The 18,659-nt window shown below is 50.2% G+C and overlaps 2 protein-coding genes across 3 annotated transcripts in view; both read right to left on the minus strand.

Moving 5' to 3' along the window:
* Positions 1-8,337: 8,337 nt before the first annotated feature.
* Positions 8,338-14,198, minus strand: CLEC19A (C-type lectin domain containing 19A). The gene is made up of 5 exons (XM_042864450.1): positions 14,108-14,198; positions 10,716-10,881; positions 10,220-10,313; positions 9,002-9,134; positions 8,338-8,564 (listed from the first exon to the last, which is right to left on the minus strand). The coding sequence occupies exons 1-5, from the start codon at positions 14,196-14,198 to the stop codon at positions 8,485-8,487; spliced, it is 564 nt and encodes a 187-aa protein (XP_042720384.1). The 3' UTR covers positions 8,338-8,484.
* A 1,726-nt stretch (positions 14,199-15,924) lies between these two features.
* SYT17 (synaptotagmin 17) overlaps positions 15,925-18,659 on the minus strand; it is a 29,233-nt gene continuing 26,498 nt past the window's right edge. For both annotated transcript variants that reach the window (XM_042864862.1, XM_042864863.1), the window contains one exon: positions 15,925-16,411. In XM_042864862.1, the coding sequence (XP_042720796.1) occupies positions 16,215-16,411 (197 nt within the window). In that variant the 3' untranslated portion in view covers positions 15,925-16,214. The remainder of the gene's footprint in view (positions 16,412-18,659) is intronic.

The raw sequence follows: 18,659 nt of genomic DNA on the forward strand, positions 1-18,659 counted from the left end.
TGGAGCCATTCAGGGCTGTTTCTTAGGGCTGGTGTCCCCAGGCAGCAGGGCAGGGCCCCTGGCAGCTGCAGAGATGACCAAGCACCAGTGTCCAGCAATGGGGTCAGACAGCACAGAGCGACCTCAGACACAACAACACACTGCAGTGCGAGCAGCAGCTCATCCCCAGCCGTCAGGTCATATTTACAGCACTCAGCCTCAGCATGAACACAAGCAGTTCCCCCATGGGAAGGGATCCATGCAAGTCTGCCAGCATTAAGTGCTCAGAGGGTCAGACCAAAAACCCAAGTCTAAGAAAAAAAAAATAATCAATGGGAATAGGACTTTGACCAGAGGACAATGGTCACAGCAGTGCCTGAGGAGTGCTGGCTGTGTCCCTGCGAGGCTCTGGCAGCAGCACTGGGGAGCTGTAATCCTGGAGCCTTGGAGAGAAGTGAAGCCAGTGGGTGCGGTGATCACCAGGAAAGACACAGATATGGCTGGCAGCCCTGCCCACAGCATGGGTTGGAACTTCCAGCCCAAGCCATTCTGTGATTCTACGTTCTAGTCTCTAGAATTCGTTTCTGAATCACAGAATCACAGAATGCCAGGGTTGGAAGGGACCCCAAGGATCATGAATCTCCAACCCCCCTGCCACATGCAGGGCCATCAACCTCCACATTTCACACTAGACCAGGTTGCCCAGGGCCCCATCCAATCTGGCCTTGAACACCTCTAGGGACGGAGCATCCACAACCTCTCCTGGCAGCTGTTCCAGCACCTCACCACTCTCTCTGTAAAGAACTGAAGCCTATTGTGCTCCTCCGCTGCCCTCCAATTTGCATAGCCAAGAGATGGCAGCACGCTCTCATGGATGTGCTTCTATGACTCTGACTGCACGGCTGCAAACATTCCCTCCACCCCAAAACTGCACACACGTGCAGCTCAGGCCAACCCCGCTGCAGGAAAGGGCTCGCTTGTGGGCTTCTGAGTGTTACCTGGTTATCCTTTCTTTCTTTCTTCTTCCTTTCTTCCTTTCTTCCTTTTTTTTTTTTTAATGAAAAGAAAAACACTAAACACTAATAGTGTTTCCTCCCAGCCCCAAGCCTCACTCCCAGCCACAGCACCACTCCAGCTCACAGGGGTCAGGTGAAAACATCACTCATATTTTAACTTAGCGGAAAACAAATTCTGATGATGACAAATTTTTACAAAGAGCCTCTGAGAACAGCCATGCCTGACCCGACAGCAGGACTACCAGGGACAGGCCTCAGGAAAACCTGCAGTTCAGGTCTCCTCAGCAGACACTGCACTGCCACCAATGGGGAATCTGGGTGGAGAAGCACCAGGGACAAATCAAGCTGTGACAGCATTACTGTGCATGCTGCCCAAGCAGTTCCTGTTGCTGGCACCACCAGCTCCAACGTACACAGGAGTTGCTGTCTGCCCACAGAGCAGCGGTTCAGCGCAGAGCTGGCTGCTGTCCCTGGCGTGAGCTAGCAGCATTGCTAGGGGACAAGCAGCAACAAACATTACAGCAACCTGCATGGGAAACACGATCTGCAATGTGTCTCTTTCAAAAGGCAACCACACTGTCTCACAGCCCTGCTTGTGCTAGCAGGCGCTTCATATAGCTCCTGGTGGTGTCGAGGATGCCTTGTCTGTGTTCACAAAGAAAGCAAACAGAGCGGTTTTGAAATTATGTGCTCAAAATGAGCATAATAGAAAAAAAGGTCCTGAAAATCACAGAATCACAGAATCACAGAATCACCCGGGTTGGAAGGGACCCCAAGGATCATGTAGTTCCAACCCCCCTGCCTGGCAGGGCCACCAAACATACACATTCAGATCAGGTTGCCCAGGACCCCGTCCAACCTGGCCTTAAACACGTCCAAGGACGGGGCATCCACAACCTCCCTGGGCAGCCCGTTCCAGGGCCTAACCACTCTCCTAGTAAAGAACTTCCCCCTAACATCCAACCTAAATCTTCCCTCCTTCAACTTAAAACCATTTCCCCTAGTCCTGCTGTTATCAGCCCTTTTGAAGAGTTTACTCCCCTCCTGGGTGTAGGTTCCCTTCAGGTATTGATAGGCTGCAATGAGGTCACCCCGCAGCCTTCTCTTCTCCAGGCTGAACAAGCCCAACTCCCTCAGCCTGTCCTCATAGGGGAGGTGCTCCAGCCCCCTGATCATCTTAGTCGCCCTCCTCTGGACCCTTTCCAAAATCTCAATGTCTTTCTTGTACTGAAAAGACCAAGGTGGATCTCTGGGATAAACACGGCTTTCCCAGGACCTGGCCGCCCAGGGAGGCAGAGAGCAGGATGAAGTGCTATCCATTGTGGCAACTTACAGCCTTCGATAACAAGCAGGGGCCAGCAGCAGCTGTGGTTTAATAGCATCCATAGGATGGAGATGAGAAGAGGCAGTGTGTGCCCAGCGAGGGGCACAGCAACATCCATGGCTGCAGCCGAGTTCCTGCCCAGAGGAACACAGACCCACCGGAGCCCTGCTGCTGCTCTCCATCCCACACTCCAACCTTCCGCCTCACCCAGAGATACACACACACAGAACTACCCCAACCCAGCCAGTCTGCTCAGTGCTCTTCAATTGTACAGAGTACTGCACCTGTTTTCTAGAAGGCATACTTGGCAGAACACAAAGCAATTGTCCTTCAATTCAGCCAGCTCATCAGGCTAACGAGGTGACATGACAGCATGATACATAAGCAGCCTGCAATTAGGTTTCTCTGTAAATCTTAGAAAACACATCTCTTGAACTTCAAAATGATGTAATTGGACTTCTGGTAGGAGAAATGTCCTTTAAAGATCATAGATAATGAATACAAATATATACAGAGAGACACATTCAGTTATGTGCTTCACCAGGTTTGCCAGACATCAAATATCTGGGGGCCTCCCAGATGCAGGGTGACAGTAAAGGCTTTCCCTGAGCATCCTTCACACCCCAGAATTCCCTGTCCTCTTCTGCTTATCTTTTGCAAGACAGACTGCTTGGGGAGGAATCCCCATGCCCTGCTTGTGAGAATTCCAACAAATTTCTAATAAGGAGCAAGTGGTAAGCAGGTTGCATCGCACTCATCTAAAAAAGAAAGCAACTTATCCTTCAAAAACAAGCAGACACAGATATCAAATTAGTTGTTCTAGGGCACAGCTGTCTGACATAGCCATTAACTGTGTAGGTTTCCTTACAGAGCAGAGACAGGGCTGCTGCTGGAAAAATCAGACATATTCCCCAAATGGCATATTAATAATGAGATCTTTCATAGGAGGATCCATGACTCATTGGAGAAGAAAAAAATGGGTCATTCACCGCACTGAGCCATCTGAACAACACCGCAGCTTTTTGGGGGGTGGGGGGTGGAGGGGTCATTCAGTTTCAACCAGAAAATGGAGAACGAGATGCAGGAGAGGACAGGCAGCTGGCAGATGATAGGAGGCTATGCTGGCATTTTAGAGTTAAAATCCTTGCTCTGAGAGGCATTTGGTGCCCTGCATGGCTGGATGCTCCAATTAGAAATGGAGGAAACTGCAAGCGTCATTCAGTATCAGCTTGCCCGCTCCACCTAAATCTACAAACCAGCCCATCCTTCCCAAAAGTCATAGAATCACAGAATGGCTTGGATTGGATGGGATCTTAAAGTCCATCCAGTTCCTACCCCCTGCTGAGGGTTGGCTGTCCCTCACCAACTCAGGCTGCCCAGGGCCCCATCCAGCTTGGCACTGGGTACCTCCAGGGATGGGGCACCCACGGCTCCGGGCAGCAGTGCCAGAGCATCACCATCCTCTGATTAAATAAATTCTACCTAACATCTAGCCTAAATATCCTCTTAAGTCCCACCCTGGCAGCTCTAGAGTGCACGTGTAGGGCCCAGGGCAAAAAGTAACACAGCAATCCCTATCAGCAAAGCTGAATGTGAGGTTGGGTGGGTTACATGCATAAGGACAGCCAGCTCCCCCGGATAGCTACAGCAGAGCCTTTGTAAGGAGTTAATGGGTATTGAAAGGGCAGAGTACAAAGCTGGTGTTTAAGATTTCATCATAACCATTAATCTTACTGCTACTAGAAATTGTAACCGCTTTCACAACCCCGCCAAATCCAGGGTAATTCTCCATATTAGACGAACACCTTCATTATTTCCATTCAAGCATTTACTTGGGCCTGTGCCTTTCTACGGTGCCTTCTACGGTACGGAGATTAATGCAGACCACGACCCTTTTCTAAGGCTATTTGCCCTCACCATGATGAATGAACCCACATTTCAGTGGGTTCTCACTTCTACTGGTGTCTTCCCCCTCAACGTGTGATGGGTGTAGTCAGAGGGAGGGGATGGGGGGGACAATGCTGACCACCCCCTGCTTGGATGGATGGAAGCAGCAGTTGTTTCCCTGGAGCCCCTCCAGCCCCCATCTCCTCTCTCCATTATACAAGGGACAGTCATCCCTCAGCCTGAGAGTACCCAAAGGGAACTGTTTTATTGCAGGCGTTTCCACGCATGAAAAACCCTCATCCTGCAAATGCTTCCCTTTCCCCTACTAAGGAAGGTCTCCAGCAACTTGTGTTGTACATTACCCAACTGGCTACACAATGCAACAAGCAGAGGTCAGGTGGGATGAGCAGAGCAAACACCCTGCCCATGGGCTGTGGTACCCATCTGTGCAGGAGGGATGCAGTTACAGCACATCACAGCCAGCAGAGTTTCTGCCCACTCTGAAGCAGCACTGGTCCACTTGCACACAGTGCTGACAGGTGCTGGTACCTCAACACCCTGACAAGCAGCTCCACAAACACTGCAATCAACAAGAAGGAATAATTTTCAAGAAATACAAATGAGCAAATATCCAGTTGCCGTGGTAACCCAAGAGCCGGGCTGTCTGTTAACAGATGACAAAGCACAGCTCCGTTGAGCTGAAGCAGCAGGAGCACTGCAGTATGACTGTGTTGGAAGGCACCTCTCAGACGCTGCTGAGCAGCAGCCCTATTCCTGCACCCTGCCCAGCACAGCCTTGCCCAGGTTGGGGGACAAACAGGTGGCAGTTGCCTTGCCAAGCTGAGGTCCCTTTCTCCACCACATCACCTGCACGCTGACACAGTGACCTCCAAGGCTGACCGGGTTTACCAGCAGGAACTCATTACTTTCTCATTAGATCTGCACTTCTGATGACTTGCAATCAGAGAGGAAAGTTTCAAGCCAAGCTGACAAGCCCCTGCCGTGCAAAAGCATTTAATAAAAGACCCAATCACCTTTCTCACATAGTTGTGCCGCACCAGAAGAGCTGCAAACCCACAGACTCTCCATCATGGAGTACTGAATGCTCATGCAATGTCTGGACCAAACACAGAGCTGACTCTGGGCAGGTGTCTTCCACAATCTCAGGGAGTCAGAATGTGATGGTATTGGCAGTGAGTGATGTGGGCAGTATGAACCAAACACACTGAGCCAGCCCCTTGGTTCCCACTGCCCTCCCCATGGCACAGCACCAAAATGTTTGCATGACCCAGAGATTGCAGCTTGTCCTTGAAGCTTCCTTCCACACACAGCAGAGAATCTCAGGAAATAAAAATAAAATTAAATAAAACCAGGATTAAATGACAAACTGTGCAGGTGGTCCCATGCCTCCTGCCTGCTGGGGCTGAGTGGGGACAATAGCACCTATACAGACCAAGAAATGGGGCACAGGAGGATAAAGGCATTTGTCACCAATAGATGATCATTTTTGTTCACTCCCAGACTATGTCATACACTTAACCTGAGTTCACACATTGCAAAGGAAGGTATTGAGCTCCTGAAACACTTGGGAGAGCTAAGAGGACTCTCCTGCATCTATTGCTTTGGGGGTTCCCAGGCTGCTGGCCTCAACACACAGGGACAGCCAAGGTGAGGAGCTGGGGGCATGGACACCGGGCACAGGAAAACTAAAATAATGTTCAACCTGAAGAGCTGCAGCTCCTCCCAGCTGGGCAAACACCGAGGGCATAGGCACATCTCATCATCTGCCAAGCATCAACCCTGATGACCCAAGAGTTCATTCAGGAGCAGAACACTCCTTTTGTCCCATGGGCCCTGTGTGATTGCTGTGACACAGAAGGCAGCAGCAAAGGAAGAAGCACTGGGTGGTTGGTTGTTTTTTTTTTGAAAGTAAGTATCCTGGAGCCTGAGGTGAAAGCAGCAGAGGTTTGCAAAACATCACCCCTATTAACTCCAGTTCGACTTTCTGGTCATGCAAGTTCACTTCTCTTTACCTGGAAATGAAGACATTAATTGGAGCCGACAGCTTCCACAGGCTCACCCCATTAGCAGTATTTTTAGCCATGGTAGGGCCCAACTCTTCAAATGCTTTCCCAAGGGAACTTTTCAAACCTGTTTTTGGAAATGTCTCAAGCCACTTGTGGGGAAAGGTGGGTGATTGGCTGTAGGCATGCCAGGCCCCATGGTGCTGAGCTCCCAGCTCCTGCAAACAGAGTGAGCAGGAAGAAGCAGTGCAGGGAGGCAGCCCCAGCACCAGGTGCTGCTTCAGTTCAGCATTTGCTGAACTCACTGGGACCAGGAACATCTTGCTTTTACAGCTGGTTTCTTTACGTACCATTGCTATCTGTGTGCAATGCACTGCTGTATGACAGCAGGCAAAAAAGCCTGGAAAAAACACATGCATTACCTCCTATCCAACATGCAAAAGCTACCCTAAAATAATTATTTTCATGCATAAAAGGAAGACTCAGAAAGGAAACTGAGGAGAGAAGGTAATGCATGCATGCTGTGCACAGAAACCAGTCTTATTTCACTGCTGCAACTCAGAGCATCAGTGACCATTGCTCTTTTGCTGCAAGTGTTCCCAGCATCCAGAGGATGCAAGCCCCTCACAGGACAGCTCCTCGCCACCTCACTGCAGCCACTTGGCTTCCCAGCAGCACCATTTGTTCCAAAACCACCAATTCCATGGGTCAGGAATATCCACTAAAAGAAAAACAAAAAACAGAACAAATAACAACAACAAAAACACAACAACCCCCCCAAAAAAACAACCAAACCACATGTGCCCATGGGTGAGTCGCAGCAGCAAGAAGCAAATCACCATATAATAGAACAGGTTTGTAGTTCTTGAGGGAAATAAATGGGTTTTGTCTTCTTGAATCTTGCAGGCTGACTAAACACTGGGCGCCCATCCATCCATCTCATGTCTTGACCAGGGGCTTCTGCTGGGTGTAAGGTTCTGCATGCACCCACAACCGAAGAAATGAAGGCATCAGCAGCATGGACTCACCCCTCTAGGAGCTGGGCAATGGGGATGGAGAGGAGAGCATCTCCCAGGTAGAGTGCTGGGACGCTCAGCATCTCTGCACCATTGAGACAGCCAAACCAGCAGCACAGCCCAGGTACTCTGGAGGTGGATCTGCTCTTTGGGTCCTCCAGCCTGGCTGTGCTGAGGGACCCTGGGCATTTACCTCCATAACAAAATGGACGGGGTGAACCTTCTCTACCACACAGCATTTTGGCAGAAAACTGCTGAAAAGTATACATATATAATTAAATATATTTTAAATGCGTACGTGGGGTGACAGTATTTCCTCATTTTTAAGACTGGCTCCAACACACAGCCCCACTTATAACTACAAATGTACCCCCACCACGTTTTGCAGCTCCATTCCAAGGTCCCAGAGAGAAAATGTATTTTAGCCAAAAGCAGAGGTGGCTGTTAGGGGTAAAGCTGTCTCAGCCCTGCTGACCTCACTGCACTAATACAATCACTCTGGAAAGTATGAGCTTTGAGATGTGTCTCAGCTGGTGACATCAGGGACAACAAAGCAATTTTATGTGGGAGTTTTTACTCATCTTTGCAAAGGATTTGTCTTGGTTTTGTGTCAAGATGAGGAAAAGGACCCTGTCCTGCCTTGAACAGCCTGCAGAGAAGGTCCTGTGTCTTAAAGCTGTTTCTTAAGGGATAATTGATCCTACCTAAAACCTATCCAAAAGCCTGTGATGATAATTATGTTTTACATATTACTGACAAGCTTATAGGAAGCAATTAGGAAGAATTAATATTGCATTTGCTCTTTAAAGTCAGGAAGACCAATCCAACTGCAGCTGATGGCACAGCCACAGCGTTTGGCACGTGTGTGCATGCTATATGTGTAACTCACACTTGCTGTCCCCTTACAGCACAGCACAGCTGCTCCAAGCTCTTCCCCCCCCCCCCACCCCAAGCCATCATCATGACCCCACAGTGCCCAGCAACAGCCCATCCCCTTTCTCCCAATTCTTTACCTGCAGCCACAACTCTTCTGCACTGATAAAATAACAGATTTCCTACAGATTTCCTGTGAGAGTTTATTTTAAACCCGACCCCAGGCTTAAATCCGGGTGGCCTCCATTGCTCTGCAACTCACTTGTCAGCGGACAGAGCTCCAGGGCCAGAGGTGAAGAGCACGACGCCTGCTCTGTCCCGCGCTGCCCCGCGGAGGCAGCACGAAGCTGGGCACACAGTCAGGCTCAGTCCAGGGCCAGCGAGGGGATTTTGCAGACAAAGGGGAAGGTCCGGCCGCAGGCGTTGTCGTTCCAGGAGCGCAGCGCTGCCCCAAAAACAAGGTGTGAGGCAAAGCACCCAGCCCTTGGATGCCTTTGGGCTCCTCACACAAGCAGGGTCTTGCCGTGCTTTAGTGAGAGCCCATGGTGGCAATGGAAGCGAAAGCTGGCCAAGGGATGTGCTTAGCAGCAAGCTGTGCACGCGGGGCGGGGATCACAACACATTAACTTTGACTAAATTTAGTGATTCTCCAGTGATGCTCCCCCCTAGCTGCTGAAGACGGATGTAAGCAGAGGGAAAGCCTGTGTGTGAGTGTGGTTATAGAGAAAACACCCTGCTCTGTGAAGAAAAGCAGAAAATAAAGATTTTAAATGCAAATCGTCACCCTACCAAGCAGCCTCTTCAGAAAAGCACAAGCAGCAGCAGACAGAATTTATTTGCATGCAAATAGGACTCAGTGTGCCCTTGAACGGCAGTGCTTACCGCTGCTGGCCCGGTACCACATCTGTACACAGTCCTCCTCCTCTGGGATGGAGTGGATGCCGTCATCGGGCTGGCTGCCATCCCAGTAGTTGTAGTCATAGGAGGTGCCGTCTGTCCACTCAAAGTGACCTTCCTGTGGGGCACAGGCAGAGGTGCAGCCACTGCGGAGCAGTGCCCCTCAGACCCTGTCCCAAGGCAACCCATTGCCACATACCCAAATGGGGATGGGTGCAAGACACTACAGGGACACATGGAGAACCAAGCAAGCAACTCATTGAGGTTATACAGCTGAAGACCTACCCCAGGGAGCACTAGCAATCTGCACCACAAACTTATAGCATAGAACCATACAGGCACTGAGGTTGGAAAAGTCTTCAACATCACCAAGTCCAACCATGAGCCTGACTTACCATGTCCTATCACTAATCCATGCCCCTCAGTGCCACATCCACTCCTTTCTTAAATACTTTCAGGGACTCCACCACCACTCTGGGCAGCCCATTCCAATGATTCATCACCCTCACCACGACAAAATTATTCCTGATTTGCAATCTAAATCTCTCCTGGCACAACTTGAGACCACAGACTGAGCAGCCCCCACTCCCTCAGCAACTCCTCATAACTTGTTTTCTTGTCCTCCCTCAGCTTCATTGCTCTTCTCTGCTCATGCTCAAGCAATTCAATATCCCTCTTGTTGTACGTTGATTTAATATCCCTCCATACTATAATTCAAGCTACAGTAATAAATGATAAGGCTCATTTTGCTTTTCTTAAGTGCCCATAAAACATCAGTGGAAGGCAGCTCCACAAGACTGCAGTACTGCACAGGGGTTCTCTTGAAATCAATCTTGCAACTGAAGAGTGCAAAATTCTGTGTTCCCTCTCCTCCTTTTCTTCTTCTTTTTGAGGAATAGCTGATGTGTGACGGTTCTGATTATCTCAATTTTTATATCATCTAGTAATATGGTGAGGAAATATCTCCAACAGGCCAGTTTTTTAAAAGCTGCAGAGCATCATAAGAAACTTGGTGATTTTTGACATTGGAGAAATTTTCAGTCTACAAAAAGAACAGCAATAGACTTGGCTATTCTCTAAACCACAGAATAATTCTCCAGTTTCCAAGGGAAGAAAACCTAAGCAGGAAGGAGGCTGCCAACACACCTACTTACTGCAACAACCAGGAAAACAGGAAAAGAAGCAGAGGCTGGGGCTGCTCACCTGCCGTAGGTCATTGAGCCCCGTCCAGATGTCAGTGGGGATGCCAGGCACGCGGCTGTTCACCAGGTCATACACGAAGACATTCTCTTCCCAGCTGGCAAAAGAGCAGGTGTGCAGCAGTGAGAAGTGACCACTGGCAAGGGTCAGGGACATGCCATCACCATCCTTCCCAGAGCTGGACAAATGGCTCCCTGTCTATTAATTGTGGTGATCTGGTGCCAGGCCTTTGCAAAAGGTGCGTGGTAGAGGACAAGGAGTGGAGGAGCAGAGCCCATGTAATCACATCAGATTTCTACCCCAGTTTAGGTACGAGAAACACCCTGCGGGAGATTCAGGGAGCACTACAGCATTATTTCTGCCAGCATAGCAAAAAGCATTTTCTTCCCCGGCTTTGCATGCTCAAGACAGCAGGCTGGCCTTGGTTGTTGCATGGAATTGGATGCAGTCCTCATGTCCCCGCTTTCCCAGAAGGAAGAGGACAGTTGGCGGCTCTCACCTGTGAATGGAGGCCAGCTTTGCTGACCTGATGCCAATGGAGAACTCCGCACAGTAGAGGTCGGCCTCGGCCCAGGTTTTGTTGATGGGGAAGTAGCGGTAGCAGTGCCCTTCATACTCCGTCCAGAAAAGAGGGCAGGAGTAGGCATGCACAGGCTCCGGCAGGGCTGGGGGCAGAGCAAGGACACACAGGAGATGTAGGAGAAGCAACTGCCACCCCTGCTCCTTGACAACAAACCAAAGCCATACATGTGGAAAAAAAAAGCAGCTTTGGCCAAAGACATTCAAAATTTTGCACAAGCTCGAACAAATTTTGCAAAAAGCCATGAGTTTCCCTATTCTAGTGGCCACCTAGAAGAATATTGAGACTTGCACTGCAAGCCTGTTTGACGTGCTATCATGCATGGGGTACTCCAAATGAAAATACTCACTGGTGCTACTGAAGACGAGATAAGAGCTCCTCTTGGCTCCATCAGACACCAGTAGGGCCGCTGTGCTGGGATGGGGCTGGCACCACAGCAGCAGGGCTGTGGCCATGCACTGCTCTCTTGCTTGTACCTCCTGGAAGGCCACAGCTCCCTCTCAGCACATCTCCTGTCCTAGCCCAGTGGCAGCCATGCACACCAGCACGCCTCGTGTTGTGGGCCAGAAATAGCCCTGGAGAGGCCAAGGGGTGCAGTGCTGCTCTATCTGCCTCCCTGGGAGATAAGAGGGGCCCTGCAGATCTCTTCAGCAAGGCAAGAGAAGTTCCTCAAGTGAGGCTATTTTGGGGGCACAAGAGGCATTTTTGGAGCCCTTACATAATGTAAAATTCGCAGCAGCATGAACACATCCCTCTGCAGCCTCCTTTATGTGGAACAAAGGAGAAAGAGCATACACCAACTAACACTAATACATGTGCATGTCCCAAAATCACATAGCAAACAGGCTGAACCCCCTTAGCCCTTGCGTTTTGAGCCTTGATGTGCCCCAGCTCCCTCAGCATCAGCTCCTGCCTCCCCCCAGGGCTCTGTTGGAATGACTGAGGGGTCAGAAGCAGGGCTTAGGGCACAGCCCAGCCCTGGGAGAGGCAGATGCCACTGAGCTACCCAAGCAGGTAACAGGCTCAAGGCCGGAGAGGTCAAGGCACTGCTGAAGGGCCTCCGGTGTTGAAGAGCCTGGAAGGAACTGACTGCCACCATGGGTCAGTCAGTGGTGAGCAGAGCAGATCCCCACCAACAGCCACATGTGATGAGGGGGCAGTGAAGGCAATGTTGGTATGGCAAAAAAAGACGAGGAGCAGCTTCAGAGCAGTGCAGCCAGGACCCAGGCAGCTCAGCGGTGATGTGTGGCTCAGGATGGCATCCAGCTTGTCTTGCGATGGGAAAAGCACAGCCCTAAGAAAAGTGAGCCATTGTTGTCGCAGCCGTAGAGCAGAAGGACCAGGAATGCCACAAGCTGATGTGATTTCCTGCGGTGTCACACAAAGAGTGGGGGCAAAGGACTGGATCCAGGGGAAAAGGCTGCAGCCCCCAGCTGTTTTACTGAGGTGCAAAAAACCCTGGCAAACTCTTCACCTCCAGCAGCATGGTGGCAAAATTCACAGGGCAGAGACCAGCAACTCCCTCCCTTCCCGGATCACACTGGGGCCCTCAGCACCCCCTGCCCCGGAGGATCACTGCCCCCCTCTTGTCCAAAGCAGCCAAAACTGAGTGGAGATGCAGAGGCCCTCCTTTGTTATTCTGCGCTGCTTCCCATTAGGTAGCATTAATTTGATGAGCTTCAGCGAAGCAGAGGTGCCAGAAGGAATTTAAGGTTAAATATACCAAAAAGAAAAAGAAGGGAGGTCAACATTTAATTAGCATCCTCTCTCTTGGGTCAGGATCAGAGGCTCTGGTGCTCTCTTTGGAGGAGGATTTCTGCTCTTACGTTTACAGGCAGCGACAACTGGGGGTGCTGCTGTGATCTGGGAACTTCAGGAGCTATTTTTAGCAGAAAAGCCACAAGAAATTTCATGCGTGAGTATATAAGCACACTCACAGCTCTATAGGAAAACCTCATAACCTAAGCCAGCAGCTGAAAACGATACTTAATGTAAACAGGAGTGGGGCATATTCTGACCAGGTCCTCAGATTTAAAACCCCCAGAAAAACGTCCCCCTCAGTAGCATCAGCTCCCAGGGGCCAGAGCAGCACCTGAAGCAAAGCTACCATCTGCAACACCAACTTCCTGCCAGCCCCATGGCACGTCAGCCCTTTGTCCCCAAATTTCTGGTCTAAACTTGACTGAAGGTAAGATCCACACTAGGTAGGTAACATCCAGAAAAGCTGGAAAGGAAAAATGTAGGGTCAGAAAGAGAGCTTCACTCTCCTTCCATTTGTTTAGAGTTCTAATTACTTATTGCTGAGACCCAGCTCAGAGCCACCAGGATCCCCGTAACGGGACAAACCCTGTGTCACGGCCATGCAGAAGCTGGCACAGCTCTGGCAGAAAGCTTCACTTCCCAACAACAAACTGAGAAATCCCCAGGCACTTTCCTGAGGCTTTTTTTAATCAGGATGCTACTGAAGGAGACACAACACTGACTGCATGAGTCCCTGCCTCAGCAGGGTGGAAGTTCCCTTGTGTCTGAGGGTTGGCAGCCACTGATGGACATGGAGACCAGACAGTAACTGGGCAATGTTTTGCACACCCTGCAGTCATTTGTTTTTGTGTCGCTATTTTCTTGTTTTGTTTTAGGTACCAGTCACAGATTTCCAAGTAAAACTTTAAAGAACATTTGAAGAGCATCAGAAAAGCAACATCCTCTCAGACAGAGAGCTCTGCTTTTTAAGACCCTATAATAAAACCAAGCTGTCCTTCCAGATTGGAATCTCATGTCACACACTCTTGGAGATGTGAGGCTGCCGCAGCCAACAGCAGCAGCCCCCTGTGGCTCTGCTACAGCCAGACGTAACAGATAGCAGTTATCTTGCATTTTTGTACTCCTTAATTAGTGGGGGGAAAGCTGCCATTGATGAGGCATCTGGCAGCCAAGTATTGATCCCTTTCCTCACGAGTAGCACTCAGTGCTACTCTCCCTCTCTGCTCAGAGCCCTACAAACAAACAGTGTGCTGCACTGTGCACAGGCACACCTCCATGCAGCCCCGTTAACAAGTTTGCAACACATGTAAGTGGCACAGAGCAGCTGCTGTCACTCCATGCTTCAGACTTACATACAGAAAAAAAAGCAGAGGAATGGGAGGAACCACGTATTTTTGTCATTTTCCAGGTTGCTCTGGGCTTATCCTCCCAAAAGAAGAAGTTGACAAGCCTGAGAATTCTGGAGCAGAAGAAACTGATAAGTCCACTGCTGCCCCTCCGAGAGGGCCTGACCTCGCTGCCCAAAATGGGGTAACCGCGTTCTCACTCACCTTGGCTGATCTTGATGTTGGTCTGGGGGAAGGCGCGGGCAGGCAGAAGCGCAGCAGCCAGCAGCACGCACACAGCACGGCCGCAGCCCATCGCCGCAACTCCGCGGTGCTCGGCTCCGGCCAGGGCGGGCGGCGGCACTGGGGGCAGCTCCGGCCCCACCCGCGGCAGGAGGCGGCCCCGCACCTCCCCGCCGCTGCCCTCCTCCCCGAGCCGTGCGGGGATGCGGCTCCCGGCGGGGCTGCGCTCCCGTACTGCCCCGCTGTGCGCTGTGGGCTGGCTGTTATCAGAGCCGGGAGCTCAGAGAGGAAGGCACTGGCTATGCTGCCCAGAGCAAGGCTGCTTCGCTCACTCTGCCGCCCGCCTGCCAGCTCCACGACGTGCTCGTGCCATCCTGCAACACGAGGAAACCTCCAGCATCAAGCAGAGATGCTCCAGAATGGATGCTCCAGAATGGATGCTCCAGAATGTCTCCTTTCTGTGGTCAGAACTGTGTTTGGAAATAAACTTCAGATTTAAAAAACAATAACACAACATTGTATTAAGTCATTTTCTAGTATCAGCATACAGGTAAGGGAAACAGAACACACACATGCTATAAAACTCTGTGACCCCATTATGCCTCCAGCCAGCACTGGGCACACTTCTTGGGAACACATTCAGTGCTGTTTCCTTCTAATTCTTAGCATCCAATCCAAATTTACAGCTTTTTCTGGGAGTGCACCAAACCCTGCTCTCTTGTGGATGCCATCCCTCTAGTATGAGTTGTGAATGCGCTGAAAGCAAGATACAGATTTTCCTACAGCCACAACGCTGGTTAAAAAAAATAGAAAACCAAAAAAAACCCAACTTTTACCATATGTAATAATTTGGGGGCAGCTCCTGCAGAGCACAGCGACCTGCAGTCCCATGCAGGCACACACATCACATTCTGCCTCTCCAGGGTGCTCTGGCTGGGAATGTACGCAGTAGGAATGGGGCCCTTGGCCACCAGGCAGGCAGGGCTGTGCCAGCTCCAGGTCTGCTCCCCCAAAAAACCCTGGGCTCACCCACAGTAAAAAACGGGCCTGCTCCAACCTTCTGGCTTGTCTTTACTAGCACCATAAACATAACTGAGCTCAACGGAAGAATGAGTTCTGCTAACAGTTACCACCTCAGGGTGCATGGCACAATTAAATAGACTTTTATTTTCAATAAATATACAATCTGCATTATACCAGACAATATGCCGTGGAAAAAAAATAATGTACAGAAGCAACCAACAGGACAGCTTGACCACACCTACATTCATGTGCTGACCTGGAAAACTACCTCAGTAAACACACACAACACAGAAGGAGTCACTGCAGTCTATCAGAGAAGTAAAATTGTGCATTGGGGGCATTCTTAACTGCAGAAGTACCCACAGCAGGTTTCTTTTACTCAACATCAGGAAGGATTGAGAAGTATAAATGCTACTGGAGACATTTACTCGCTATATCATCACAGTATCTATTGGACGCACACAGACTGCTATGGAGAGTGGCAGGCCCCGCTGCTGGCGGCACATCAGCCCCGCACAGCAAGGGCTGTGTGTGCTGGCCACGTATTAACAGGAGCTTAATTCTGTTGAAACAAATACAAGGACAAAACTGGAGCCAGAATCGACTTCACCACAGCTTCTACCATTTAAAAAAACATCCTAGCCTAATTATGATGTTCACCAACGAGAGCACACAGGTACGTATATCTCCGAGAGGACAAGTCATGGATTTGGATCGTAAGGAGAGTGGAAGCAACTCAGAACTCTTCCCCATCTTGGCATGTCCTGTGGCACCTCCACCTGCTGCTCTGTCACTGAAACAGCAGAGCGGTGCCGGGCGCAGGGAGCAACGGGTCCGGCCAGTCAGGCAGCCAGTGCCACCGAGGAGCTGCTGGCACAGGACGCGGCAGGACACGGTTGGCGCTGCAGGGGTTTGCACAAAGGCCAACGCAGCCAGGTGGGTACCGGCAGCTGCTTCGGTCCGATGGAGCTGCTGTGGGGTGGGAGTGAGGTTGGGTGATTTGGAGGTTGGAGTTTTTTCCCCGCCTTGCCCGCCTGTTTGGTTTGGCCACCACAGGTGTCACGCCTCATGTCACCTCCAGGGATGCCGGGGAGACGCGGTCGCACTCCTCCCGTGAGCGCAGGCTGTGCCACTGCTCCACAGCCGTCCGGTGTGCATTGAGCATCCGGCGCCAGTGGTTGGACTCAGGAGCACCTGTGGAGTACTGACCGATGACGATCCGCCCGATGAAGTCGTTGCTGCTCTTCACGTTGTGCCCATACACTGTGGGAAGCAGAAACGGGGACAGATCAAGGAAAGCATACCGCTCAGCCACCCCGGGCACTGCCGAACATGAGCCCCCCAGGGGACAGCCATGTCCTGTGGCTGTGCCACCTCATAACCTGGGATGTCAGTGGCAATTTGTGGATGTTTTTTGAAGAGCTTTTAAGAAGGTTTGGCCAGGACACTGGAATTTTTAGTGTGTAGCTCATCAACCCAAGAGACAGGCTGAGCAGCTTGGAAAAAAAAAAGACAAGTTGCACTCAGATTTAAATATAACTGAAATAAAGAGGACCCACAAATCCACATTGCTATTTAGCAAGAATATGGTAAACAATTCTATCATCTAAATAAAGGCCTTTGTCCAGGCAAATCAGGATGCTGAAGCAAGAAAACAGCCTCGACTTGGGTAAATGAACAAGAATCATCTTCCAGATCCTCTGGAGGATGACATCCTTGCCATTCTTCAAACACAATGTTAACGACCCCTTGTAATGATAATCAGTATCATTGCCAAATTACAGATACGAATCTCACACACACAGACTGTCAGTGGGATGCTTATACAGAACCAATTTTCTGTAATTATAACTTGTTAAAAGGCCAGGGAAGTAACCAAGGGAGAGAGGCAAGCCTAACGCCCATCCTTTGTGCTAGCCTAGCCTCGTGGAAAAAAGCTGCAGACAGCTGCAGTCAGTAATTATGGGCCTGATGCTGGCCAAGGCTGCATGCTCCTGTTGGGCAGGCATAAAAGCACCTTGTGTTTTGAGAAATAGCCACAGCTCATTAGGAAGTTGAACCAAAAGTCTCCAAAAGCTGAAGCCAGGATAACCACTGGCTAAAGATTAAAATCTTTCCCATGAAAGAGGAGGACTTCTAAGAACAAATGCCTGCAGGGGCTCCAGGACCCAAGCAGGTAAGTTCAGAGGTGAGCGCTAGCACAGAACAGTGTGCTCCCTCTGCAAGTGGCAGCAGCCCACAGCACAACGTCTCAGCTTGGGCCTGAGATGCTTTTTCTTACTGAATGACCTAGGGCTATTTTTGGGAACAGCAAAGCTCTGTTCTCATGGCCACGGGAACCACACAGGCAGCTCCGTGCTACTGCAGCATGCCCAGCACCACACCAGCCCACTGACTGACAGTCCTCTCCACACCACAGCACCCTTGGCCACATGAGCAAACCCGTCATGTCCCCAGCAATTCTCCATGTTCATACAATAAAAACATGACATGAAGTCGCTGACCATTTGAAGGAGGTACCTCCCCACCTTAGGGCATCCGTGGCCTCTCAGGTGGTCACCATCAGATCCTGGAGGTGAAGCCACCAGCACCTGGAGGCATATCTCCAGGAGGTGCTGGTGTCCTCAGGGCAGCTCTGTGCTGCCTGGAGAACTGCCTCTGAGGCTGCAGTAAGGAGCAGTAAGCCACCCATCCCTTCCAGTATACAGCCTGCCAGTGTTATTTATGGGCTCTCACATAACGGAAGAGATCAAAATGTGGCTCCGATGACTATGCTAAATGGCCTGCTAGAATTTATTACCCTAGCAAAAGCAAACATGATAAAAATCGCATAAAAGGACCCCCAAATCAAATGCTTCCTGCTTTTTTAAATACAGCTGTTTCTTCCTCACTTTTTTGATTTCCTTTTCTTTATTTCAAGCACAGAAGAGGACAAAGCTTAATCCAGAGAGACAAAACCAACTCAAACCAGGAAGTCCTAAAGACCACCAATTGCTCACAGCTTCAATTAGAAGAGGCAAAGTATCCCAGGCATACCTATTCTTTGATTCTTAGGACACAATCCTCAGCAGGATTGTAAAACCAGACGGTGCATTACATGCAGAGGCCATTTGTTTTAGCATTCACCCAAGCATTTTGATTTCTTATAATGTGAAGCACCTTGCTGGAGGTGTTACTGGTAAATAGAGAAGGCTTTGTCATCCTAATGGAGCTGAATCCACAGGACTCATCGCTCATTCCTTCTGTAGAACCCGACCTCTATTCTCATCCTGTCAAGTAATTAGTATGCTGATTCCTTCAGCATATTAATGTACTAATTGCACAAGCATTGTTGCTTCTCTCACTTCGATAATTTCGATAGCACAGAGGTAGACTTACACTGAAGAACAGGGTGGAAGTTTCCCAAGGCTGAGCCCTTGCTCACAGCACGCCTGCAGACCGTAAGTGGCAGCACCACATCCAGCTCAGGTGCGTGAGCCTGCAGCCTCCCCAGCCACCAGCGCCCCACGCA

This window comes from Lagopus leucura, unplaced genomic scaffold (assembly GCF_019238085.1).
Source record: "Lagopus leucura isolate 7727_CA_CO unplaced genomic scaffold, USGS_WTPT01 Super-Scaffold_760, whole genome shotgun sequence".
Classification (NCBI taxonomy): Eukaryota; Metazoa; Chordata; class Aves; order Galliformes; family Phasianidae; genus Lagopus; species Lagopus leucura.

Bases quoted from the DNA above. Each gene is read 5' to 3' on its own strand.
- CLEC19A (XM_042864450.1), bottom strand. From the start codon at position 14,198: ATGGGCTGCGGCCGTGCTGTGTGCGTGCTGCTGGCTGCTGCGCTTCTG. The intron at 9,135-10,219 runs GTGAGCAGCCCC...TGTGCCCCACAG, and splicing joins GGCTCAATGACCTACGGCAG to GAAGGTCACTTTGAGTGGAC. The intron at 8,565-9,001 runs GTAAGCACTGCC...TTTTTGGGGCAG, and splicing joins GTGGTACCGGGCCAGCAGCG to CGCTGCGCTCCTGGAACGAC.